Source organism: Babylonia areolata, chromosome 15 (genome assembly GCF_041734735.1).
Source record: "Babylonia areolata isolate BAREFJ2019XMU chromosome 15, ASM4173473v1, whole genome shotgun sequence".
Classification (NCBI taxonomy): domain Eukaryota; kingdom Metazoa; phylum Mollusca; class Gastropoda; order Neogastropoda; family Buccinidae; genus Babylonia; species Babylonia areolata.
Window position 1 is genome coordinate 32,230,470 of NC_134890.1, and position 12,500 is coordinate 32,242,969.

At 50.0% G+C, this 12,500-nt stretch overlaps 1 protein-coding gene across 2 annotated transcripts in view; it reads right to left on the reverse strand.

Annotated features, from left to right (window-relative positions):
* LOC143290579 (uncharacterized) overlaps nt 1-12,500 on the reverse strand; it is a 137,509-nt gene that overhangs the window by 74,949 nt on the left and 50,060 nt on the right. For both annotated transcript variants that reach the window (XM_076600151.1, XM_076600150.1), the window contains exons 2-3: nt 10,327-11,710; nt 4,282-5,330 (exon numbers count right to left, since the gene is read on the reverse strand). In XM_076600151.1, coding sequence (XP_076456266.1) covers nt 4,282-5,330; nt 10,327-11,477 — 2,200 coding nt within the window. In that variant the 5' untranslated portion in view covers nt 11,478-11,710. The remainder of the gene's footprint in view (nt 1-4,281; nt 5,331-10,326; nt 11,711-12,500) is intronic.

Below are 12,500 nucleotides of genomic sequence, written 5' to 3' on the forward strand. Positions count from 1 at the left end.
TAGTAACCATGGATATATATAGACCTGCAGCTGCAGTTATCGACCAGTCGTTCTTTTAGCCCAGTGGTCAGTGAACCCGTTGTGACCAAGGTTTCGGAGAGTAAAAAAACAAAAAAACAAAACAAAACAAAAAAAACTCGACACCATGGCTCAACCAAGGACAAACATAATGAGGAAGTGGAGAGTTGGGGTCTGGTGTAGGAAAGAGAGGAGAGAGAGAGAGAGAGAGAGAGAGAGAGAATATGTGTGTGTGTGTGTGTGTGTGTGTGTGTGTGCGCGTGCGCCGCTGGAATTCTAGAATCACCATCTAAGTACAGACCAAGACCGAAGCAAAAAAGATTGATCTGCGTGTTGAAAGGTCAAGAGGTGGCTTGCGGACGCCCCCCCACCCCCCTTCAAACCCTCACCAACCCCCTTCCCACTTTCCGATCAAAGAGACGGCATGTGTTAAAACGTGACTGGCTGTCAAGTGGTGCCCATGCCTCTCCGTCTGAACACATTTCAAACAGTAGCTAACAAAAAAAACAAAACAAAAAAAAAACAAACACTTATTCTTGTTCTCTCTCTGTCTCGGTCTGTCTGTCTGTCTGTCTGTCTCTCTGTGATTACAACGAGACGCACATAGCTAACGTGAAGGAGACCGACATCATCGAAGGAGAGCTGTAAGTGTAAACTGACAAGCTCCACCAGGGTCAGATGAATCGAGTGGGCGTGTGTGTGCGCGCGTGCGTGAGTGTGTGCAAGGTGTGCACACCTGTGTGTACGCGTGGATAGGGTGTGTATGTGTAGAGTGTGTGTCGGGGGAAGAGGGGGGGGGAGGGAGGGAAGGGGAGAGGGGGAACTTTCGCGCGTCTGTGCGGAAGGTGTGTGGTCAAAGGAGAGGAGAAGGGTGGATGAAAGGTGCAGAGAGCCTTAGTGAACCCACACCACCCATTCTATTCCTCTCTCAGTTCTTCCCTAGCCTCTTCTATCCAGTATTATAATCTGGATGGTGGGATGAGATAGGGGGTGGGGGGTGGGGGGGGGGGCAGCTTTATCATAGTGCGTGAGTCAGGCAGAAAGGCATACATAAATGCTCAACCCTCGTATAAAGTTTTAAAGTTAAACAAAAAATTTGAACACCACTCATGCCACACACACACACACACACACACACACACACACACATTTGTATTTGTATTTCTTTTTATCACAACAGATTTCTCTGTGTGAAATTCGGGCTGCTCTCCCCAGGGAGAGCGCGTCGCTATACTACAGCGCCACCCTTTTTTTTTGTATTTTTTCCTGTGTGCAGTTTTATTTGTTTTTCCTATTGAAGTGGATTTTTCTACAGAATTTTGCCAGGAACAACCCTTTTGTTGCCGTGGGTTCTTTTACGTGCGCTAAGTGCATGCTGCACACGGGACCTCGGTTTATCGTCTCATCCGAATGACTAGCGTCCAGACCACCACTCAAGGTCTAGTGGAGGGGGAGAAAATTTCGGGGGCTGTGCCGTGATTCGAACCAGCGCGCACAGATTCTCTCGCTTCCTAGGCGGACGCGTTACCTCTAGGCCGTCACTCACATACATACACAATGTACATACATTCATACACACGCTTACACAGATTGAATTACAGTGCCCTGGATGCCTGACATGCCATGCCACTCACAAAGTCCCAAAGCTTTGCCTGGAGATTTTTCAATCCACGGTGACAACAATCACCAGCTGTGAGCAAACACATGTCGTTCTCGCTCACATCATCAGTCTGACATAGATATATCTCCACTCACACCATGCTTGTAGACTACCTGCATCTTCACAATAGCTGCTGGGAAATCATGGCTCCAAGACATGCATCTGTAGGCTGCTTCCGCTCAGTCACACACACACACACACACACAAAAGCGCATACACTTGTCAGCTGACAAACAAGTCTAACACACACAGCAGCCCCAAACTGACCATGCGGTCCAAGACACTATTCCATCCTCAATTTCAGATCTCTCTCTCTCTCTCTCTCTCTGCAGATGCTTGCTTGCTATGACTTACAATATTAAATGGCTTAACCATCTACTGTTCTCTCTCTCTCTCTCTCTCTCTCTCTCTCTCCTTCCTGTGGATGTCATTCTTGGTTACCACTACTTGTAACCTAGGCAACCCCCCCCCCCCCCCCCCCCAACATCACCATCCAATGGTTCCCCCCCTCACCCCCTCATATCAATCTTGTTTGCAGCCGGAGTCCTGGGACCGTTTTATTGTAAAAGGAGAAAAAATTCAATAAACTTGATAATGATGATAACAGCAATAATGAATAATAACAATAATAATAACTATTAGAAAAAAAACCCATTAAAAATATCTTTAAATGATCAAAATGCCAATACAGAAATCCAGCCTTACTGGAGCTTTCTCACCCATGGGATTGACAATGCGAGGGGTAAAAGTCAATTATAAAATAAAAATGAAAATAAATAAAATTAAAAACAAATAAATAAAAGGCTGGATACTGAAGTGGAATAGAAAGGGGAGGGAGCAAAAGAGAGAGAGAGAGAGAGAGAGAGAGAGAGAGAGAGAGAGAGCAGGACAGGTGAGATTTTTCAGGACATCCTTCTCTTCTGTTCAACAATCACAAGTAAATGATCTAAACCCAAACTACCGTTCAGTGGGATTCATCAACTGCACCGTGGTCACAGGCAGACAGGAACCAGGGGGGAAGGGCTCGCCCACAAGATTTGCTAAGGGACGCAACTGAACACACCATCATTTTGTGTGAAACTGTTACTTGTTTCGAGTTATCTCCCATATTTATAACTCTCCAAATGTCACCGAATTTACGTTTGTTGACGTCAGCAGGTGTACTTCTCGGGCAGACATCTATCTTATTTATGCGATGGAGCCCCTGCTCATCACATGGCGGTTCTTCAACTTACTGGAGGCACTGGGCTCAGTAACTGAACTCAACATATGCCTGAGGTCATCAATGAGCTTTCTTCAACAGACCATCTGAAGTAAACTCTTGCTTCCAGTTTCCCACTGACTTCTTTTCTCCCCAGTATGGAATGCTAAGTTATCTGATTTTTTTTTTCTTTCTCACCACTTTTTGTTTTGTTTTGGTAAGAATCTGTGTATAACAGTGGTAGAAGTCATCATAGTAGTCATAGTAGTAGCAGTGGTAGTTGGAGACAGAGAGACAGACACACCTACTGTTGTATTTGCAGAAATACAGAGAACAGACAGACAATTACATGACCAAAAACTCGCATCAACCGAATGACGTGAGCTGTGAATTAAACGACCGACGTCCAGACAAGCTTGACACGAACTGATTAGCCCAGATAGCTAGGACGCACACCAATACCATGATAAATTCTGAGGTGGCACCCTCTCAAAGGGTAGAACTACTGTGCCCAACACTCAGCTTATATCACAGATTGACATAAGTTTACATCTGGGCCAACAGCAAAGTGAGAGCTGTGTTATCAATGGTTTCTCCAGTCAATGTTAAATCATTTACAGCTTAGTCTTTTGTGAAGGACTATGACTCTCAAACTCAGAGGCAAAATTGCACTGCCTCTTAGTGCTGCAGCCTTGTGGGCTAGTTGGCCTTTGGGAACCATCCCAACACTGACTGTCCTAAAACCCTCTTGGCCGAGAGAGTGGGGATGTACTTGGGCAAGACACTCTCATTCTTGCCCAAATAGTCGGAACAACAGTTGCCTCCTCTGCTGTTCTGATGGTCATAGTCGGACACGACTGACTATCACACACACACACACACACACACACACACACAGAGCTCAGACACACACACACACACAGAGCTAAGAGAGAGAGACAGACAGACAGACACACACATAGAGCCAAGAGAGAGAGAGAGAGACACACACACACACACACACACACACACAGCCAAGAGAGAGAGAGAGCACTGAGACAGAGGCAGGACAAGAGGTGGGAGGACAGGACATGTAACTGATAATCAGAATGAAGCTGTAGGAATTAAGTGGTGTAGTGCTCTTCTTTCCCAGGATCAATCAGCATCCTGAACTAAAACTTCATTCTGAAATACACCCCATAACCATCCAGCAAAACAACCCCCCCAAAAAACCAACAACAGCACATCACAGCAATTACAAACTGTGACACCAGCCAGTGCAGTGTAAAGCTGTATGGGGTGGGTGTAATATCATGAAACACAACAGCACACAACTCAGCACAACACAGCACAGAAATAGAACAGACAGCATACACCACCACCACAGCCCAAGAACAACACAACACAACACCACCCCCCTGACCTGTGAGGTTGCAGTCGAGGGAGCACTCTCCAATGGACTCGTCCCCAGAGATGGTGCTGATGGTGGAGGCCTGCAAGAGGCGGATGGCCCGTGAGGGCACCACGTCCAGGGAGCTGGGGGGCTCTGCCTTCCCCACCCTCCCCCGAGTCTCCTCCCCCTGGTGGCTGTACCCTGAGCCTGACCCCTCTCCCCCCTTCAGGCTCTCCTCACAGCCAGGGGGAGAGTCTGCCGACGACAGCTGCGTAGGTGACTTGGACAAGGAGTGGGAGGCACTGGTGGTGCTGTCGTAGGCCTCAAAGGAGAACTCACTGTCCAGAGGGTGGGGGCGATCCTTGTACTGCGCCTTGATGGCCCGGTAACGTTCCTCCAGCACAGCATCAGCCGTGCTGCCACCACTGCCGCTGCCACTGCCGTCTGCCTTCGAGCGTGGAGAGTGCTTGTCCTTGAACTCCCGGTACACGTCCTTCTTGCCCAGGCTGTTCTTCTCCATCGACTTCAGCTTGCGCTGCGTTGACTCTGGCATGGGCTTGCGCTCACAGTCAGAAGTGTTGTTCTTGTCGCTGGGCCCGCCCTCACCATCCTGGCTGCTGGCGCCGGTGCTGAGGTGGCCCCCACCCTGAGGGCTGGGGGTGCTGCTGTTGCTGACAGCGGCTGTCACCTTGGACTTGGAGTCCTTGCGGGGGCCACCCATCAGCTTGAGGAAGGAGTTGCGGATCCTGCTGCGGGAAAAGTGACCGGAACTGGACCCTGAGCTGGAGCTGGCAGCAGCAGTGGAGGTGGAGGAGGAGGTGGGGGTGTTGCTGCTGTGCTGGGTGGTGGGGGAGGGGGTCTCTGGCTCCATGGCCACGCCGGCGGAGGCAGGGAGACTCTGGGAGCTGCCGGCCCGCGTGCCGTTGTTGCTGCAGTCCTTGCTGCGCCGGCGCCCCAGGTGGGGTGAGATGCGCTTGAAGAAGTTGCCGATGGAGGTGCTGACTGAGCGCTTGGCTGGGGTCAGCTGGTTGGAGGGTGGAGCGCAACTGACCTTTGACACCGCTGACACCGAACTGGACCTGACCACAACACAAATCTCACTGTTACACGACCACCAAACACCCACACAGTCATCTCTACCACAGCACACCCACACTGTCGTCTTTACCACAGCACAGCCACACTGTCATTTTTATCACGACACACCCACACCATCATCTCTACCACAGCACACCCACACTGTCGTCTTTACCACACCACAGCCACACTGTCATTTTTATCACAACACACCCACACCGTCATCTCTACCACAACACATCCACTCTGTCATATTTACCACAACACAACCACTTTGTCATCTTTACCACAACACAACCACACCATAATCTTTACCAGAACACCACACTGTCATCTTTACCACAACACACCTACTCTGTCATCTTTACCACAACACACCCACTCTGTCATCTTTACCACAACACACCCACTCTGTCATCTTTACCACAACACACCCACAGCACACCCTCACTGCCATTGTTACCATAACACACCCACTCTGTCATCTTTACCACAACACACCCACTCTGTCATCTTTACCACAACACACCCGCTCTGTCATCTTTACCACAACACAGCCACTCTGTCATCTTTACCACAACACAACCACACCATCATCTTTACCACAACACACCCACTCTGTCATCTTTACCACAACACAGCCACTCTGTCATCTTTACCACAACACACCCACACCATCATCTTTACCACAACACACCCACTCTGTCATCTTTACCACAACACACCCACTCTGTCATCTTTACCACAACACACCCACTCTGTCATCTTTACCACAACACACCCACTCTGTCATCTTTACCACAACACAACCACACCATAATCTTTACAACACTACACTGTCATCTCTACAACACACCCGCTCTGTCATCTTTACCACAACACACCCACACCATCATCTTTACCACAAGACACCCACTCTGTCATCGTTACCACAACACAACCACTCTGTCATCTTTACCACAACACAACCACACCATCATCTTTACCACAAGACACCCACTCTGTCATCGTTACCACAACACAACCACACCATCATCTTTACCACAAGACACCCACTCTGTCATCGTTACCACAACACAACCACACCATCATCTTTACCACAAGACACCCACTCTGTCATCGTTACCACAACACAACCACACCATCATCTTTACCACAAGACACCCACTCTGTCATCTTTACCACAACACAACCACACCATCATCTTTACCACAAGACACCCACTCTGTCATCTTTACCACAACACAACCACACCATCATCTTTACCACAAGACACCCACTCTGTCATCGTTACCACAACACAACCACACCATCATCTTTACCACAAGACACCCACTCTGTCATCGTTACCACAACACAACCACACCATCATCTTTACCACAAGACACCCACTCTGTCATCGTTACCACAACACAGCCACTCTGTCATCTTTACCACAACACAACCACACCATCATCTTTACCACAACACACCCACACCATCATCTTTACCACAACACAACCACACCATCATCTTTACCACAAGACACCCACTCTGTCATCGTTACCACAAAACACCCTCACTGTCATCTTTACCACAACACACCCTCACTGTCATCTTTACCACAACACACCCTCAGTGTCATCTTTACCACAACACACCCACTCTTTCATCTTTACCACAACACACCCTCACTGTCATCTTTACCACAACACACCCTCACTGTCATCTTTACCACAACACACCCTCACTGTCATCTTTACCACAACACACCCACTCTGTCATCGTTACCACAACACACCCACTCTTTCATCTTTACCACAACACACCCACTCTGTCATCATTACCACAACACACCCTCACTGTCATCTTTACCACAACACACCCTCACTGTCATCTTTACCACAACACACCCTCACTGTCATCTTTACCACAACACACCCTCACTGTCATCTTTACCACAACACACCCTCACTGTCATCATTACCACAACACGCCCTCAGTGTCATCATTACCACAACACACCCACTCTGTCATCATTACCACAACACACCCTCACTGTCATCATTACCACAACACACCCACACTGTCATCTTTACCACAACACACCCACTCTGTCATCGTTACCACAACACAACCACACCATCATCTTTACCACAAGACACCCACTCTGTCATCGTTACCACAACACAACCACACCATCATCTTTACCACAAGACACCCACTCTGTCATCTTTACCACAACACAACCACACCATCATCTTTACCACAAGACACCCACTCTGTCATCGTTACCACAACACAACCACACCATCATCTTTACCACAAGACACCCACTCTGTCATCGTTACCACAACACAGCCACTCTGTCATCTTTACCACAACACAACCACACCATCATCTTTACCACAACACACCCACACCATCATCTTTACCACAACACAACCACACCATCATCTTTACCACAAGACACCCACTCTGTCATCGTTACCACAACACAACCACACCATCATCTTTACCACAAAACACCCTCACTGTCATCTTTACTACAACACACCCTCACTGTCATCTTTACCACAACACACCCTCACTGTCATCTTTACCACAACACACCCTCACTGTCATCTTTACCACAACACACCCTCACTGTCATCTTTACCACAACACACCCTCACTGTCATCGTTACCACAACACACCCTCACTGTCATCTTTACCACAGCACACCCTCACTGCCATCGTTACCACAACACACCCACTCTGTCATCTTTACCACAACACACCCTCAGTGTCATCTTTACAGTGGCCAGAGAGGGAGGTGTTCAGTCAGCAACGAACATGTTCAGAATGGCCAGAGTAGGGGGAGCATGAGAACTAACAAAAGAGAATACACTAAACAGATGAGGCCATTTCTTAATGTTCTGAGTGAGAGAGAGAGAGAGAATCACAATTCATACCATCACAGCAAAGCAACATTTCACAGTGGCTAAGTGACACTATCAAAAAAGTATCATACATTTGAATGGGACCACAGAGAAGAGAAAATCACACACACATATATATATATATATAGCAAAATTCCATATCAAAGTGGCCATAGAAACAATCACCAAATTGCAAAAGATAATATCCCAGTAGTCATACAGACAGACAGACAGAGAGAGAGAGAGAGAGAGAGAGAGAGAGAGAGAGAGAGAGGAGAATACATCCTCAGCAGCCTGAGAACCGAAAAAGACCACCCCACCCACCCCCCACCCCCTTTCAGTTTCCACAAAATGATCAACAGTGGTGGCGCATACCCACTGAAAAGGTGAACAAAACTAAGAATGTGTAATATATATTAAAAAGAAAAATCACCACCACAAGCCACTGTCATCAATATCATCATCATCATCCTCATCGTCTCACAGAAAGAGCCTGCAGCAGGGACAGAAGACACAGCCATGGTCACCACCGGAGCCAAACAGCAGACTGCTTCACAACAAAAACAGCAACAACAGCACCAGCACCAGCCATCCCACCCGTATAATTTAATATAATATATCCAGATCATATAAAAAAAAATTATACACAGCATCCGATAATGTCACACCGCCTCCAGACACACTGACTGCGTGCCTTCACCGCTACCGGCAGCACCAGCAGCAGCAGCAGCCATGACCGGCACCAAGCCTCACAGCGCTGTGCCTGCCATCACGGGCTTACCCCCCCTTCCCCCTAGACTGGCGCTGTATTGATCCATCCCTCCCCACCCTCCACCCCACTCTACTCCATCCCACCCCACTGTCTGTCTTGACTGATGAATGTATGGCTATGATGTCCTCAGGCACAGAACAGACCAGGAAGGCATCCACGGAAATCGACTGCTGGCCCTTTTCTTCTTTGGGAGTCCTGCTTTTTCCCCAGCGTTCAACGTTCTGCTAAGGTATTCCTTCTTTTCCCTCTTTTTACTTGGGATGAAATTATCGATTGATCACAGGCACTTGACTGATTGATTTTCTCCACATTCTGCATGTGACATTTTTTTCCACCCATTAAAATAAACAGAAAAATTAAATAGTGCTCTCTCTCTCTCTCTCTCTCTCTGTGTGTGTGTGTGTGTGTGTGTGTGTGTGTGTGTGTGTGTGTGTGTGTGTGTGTGTGTGTGTGTGTGTGTGTTGTTGTCTTGACTGAAGTAATCTAAGAGAAGCAGAGTGACAGACAAATCGAAAGATAATTAGACGACAAGCCTACACTGACTGGCGGCGATTAAAAAATAAAAATAAAAATAAAGAAGAAAAACAAAAACAAAACAAACAAAAAACGGAGACGGCGACAGACACCTATAAACAGGTTACTGAAGAGAGAGAGGGGAGGGAGGGAGAGGGGAGAGAGAGCGGGGGGAGAGAGGGGGGAGAAAGAGAGAGAGAGGAGAGAGAGAGAGGGAAAGAGGGAGAGAGAGAGGGAGGGGGAGAGAGAGGGAGGGACAGAGAGGGAGGGAGAGAGATGGGATGGTGGTGGTGGTGGATGGGTGGGACAGAGCGAGTGAGACAGACAGACAGAGATGGGAGAGAGAGAGAGAGAGAGAGAGAGAGAGAGAGAGAGAGAGAGAGAGAGAGAGAGAGAGTAAAGATGCAAACTACAAACCCAAAACAGACACTGGCTGCCGGGTCAATTTGTAAACGGTGAAAAGGTGGCGTCGGAATTATCCATGACGGCGTCGCTGAAGCTCAACGAGCAATTCAATAAGCGACAAAACCCACTATGTTGGCTCCATATATACAGGGCTGTAAGGGATGCTGGGGGACCTGTCAGCCAATGCCACTGGGCTGGAACACTGACCTCTGGGCCCCCACAACAGCCCCTCGCGGGCAGGTCCTCGCGAGGAACGTATTCCCTTGATGTTATATATATGTAAACATTTCTCAGTAGAAAACAGTGTATTGCTAAAACCCATGTGTAAGCGGATGCACTCTTATGGTGCAAACATTCTAATTTCATGTCGTCACACTTTAAAAGTTTACCCATTATTTACTGCTGACCTTTGCTGAGCCAGCAGGCTGCCGTTCTCCCTGCCGCCGTCGGGGCCGGAGACTGGGGGCGTGGCGGCGGAGGAGGTGGGGGGGTCCATGCCGGCGTCCACCAGGGCGCGCACCTCGCTGCTGTAGCCGTCGCTGGCGGCCTGCCGGTAGCTGAAGACGCGCTCGTGCTGGTAGTCCCGCCTCACGCCGTCCCCGGGGGACTTGGGGGAGCCGCCCGACTGGAGATCGACCCCACCCGGCTGGGGCGGCGGGGGGGAGCCGTTGGGGGCGTTCTCCTTGTCGCTGACACCCACCACCTGGGGGGCGCCGCCCCCGCCGCCAGCACGACTGGTGGTGGTGGTGGGGGTGGTGGTGGGGAAAGAGGACGGGTGGTGGTGGTTGTAGTCACTGGGCGAGAAGGGCGGGTGCTGGTCTCGAGAGTTCTGGGACTCCTTCAGAATGCCGTGAGGGCTGTGGGCAGGGCCGGAGAGCGGGGATGCTGCTGCGGCGCCCCCTTCCCTCCTCCTCTGCTCCTTGTTGTCATAGCGGTGGGGTTGGGGGTGGGGGTCTGACCAGTCCATCTTGATGATCTGGTCCGACAGGTCGCGCAGCTGTGTGGAGTAGTCCAGGCCCGAGTCCTTGGACAGGTGGTTGTGGGAGGAGGCCGGGGAGAACTGCAGCGAGGCCGGGGACCTCTGATGCGGATGAAGCTGCTGCTGCTGGTGCTGGTGAAGGAAGGAGGAGGGGCTGGACGCCGAGAACGAGGAGTCTTGCAGGTCCCGGCTGGACAGCTCCTCGGTGAACAGGCTGTCGTCGGCGTCCTGGTGGCGCACGGTGACGCGGGTGTCGTAGGTGACCCGCTTGGGGCTCTTGGCCCGGCCATGGCGGCGGATGCCCACCCGCTCGCTGCGGCTGCTCTGCACGCTGCGCAGGCTGGAGGCGGGGCTCAGGGAACGGCTGCGGTCCGACCCGGGCAGGCGCTCCACCGAGTGTTTTGCGGAGAAGCTGGTGCGGTAGGGCTGCGGGATGCGGTACACCACGTCCAGGTCGCTGTGCGCCGCCTTCAGCCGAGGCCGCTCCGGGCAGCGCCGCCGCGTCAACCGATCCGCCACCACTGCGTCCCGCTGCCGACGACCGCTGTCCAGCACCGACACCGGCCCCAGGCCGTCCATGGCTGACTGGGTGGAGAGGCTGTTCCTGAGGAGAAAGGGGAGGAGCCTCGCTGTGCTATCACCCGGGAAGGGGTAAAGTCCGCTGTGCTCTGCTCTGCAGCCTTGCCTAGTCTTTGCCTAGCAGCTGCTGCTGCTAATGCTGGTGCTGCTGTGTGCTACGTCCTCAGGATGTCGTGGTGACGGTGGCGGTGGCGGTGTGGGGAGCAGCGGAGGGGGCTGTCAGCATCGTGTGTCTGCAACAAAACACAAACACCACCACACACCGTCAATCAGGTCCCCGATCAATAGCTAGCATAGCAGCTACTGGACTTGACCCACCTCCTCCTCCTCCACTCTTCTTCCTTTCTCACACCATTAAAAAAAAAAAAAATCAAATCAGCTTCTTCTTAGACCATAGATTTTAATGGTGGGGTTAGGCCATTAAAATCTATGGTCTAAGAAGAAGCTGATTTGATTTTTTTTTTAAATTAAAATTAAGGACGCGTTTTCATGTAAAGCATTATTTCATATCATATAAACTGATCTAAATTATCAAGGACATGTTTTCATGTAAAGCATTATTTCATATTATAAAGACTGATCTGAAAAAAGAAAAAAATCTCCCCAGTCTACACCCTCACAGTCCCATCTTGCGTGTGTGTGTATGTGTGCGTTTGTATATTGTGGGTGTAGTTCATCCATCTCCATCACAGTCAGCAATGACCTCAACAAGTACAGTGAGCCACTCAAAATAGCACGTCATTCTGAACTCTACTTCAGTGTGATCCCCGTGTCATCATCACGCTTCAGACTGCGCCCTCTGACAAAAAAATGAATGTCCACCCCCCTCCCCCTGCTCCCCCCGTCCACCCCCACCCACGCCCTCACCCACCGCCAACATACACACAGAAACGTGTGCACTTCGAATAAACCTCTTTTAAAACGCTACAACAGAACTACTCTTGACCATTCCCATCAACACAAACAGATGGCTCAGACCTGAAGGAATAACATCCGGATCATAGCTGTCTTTCTCCTTACAAG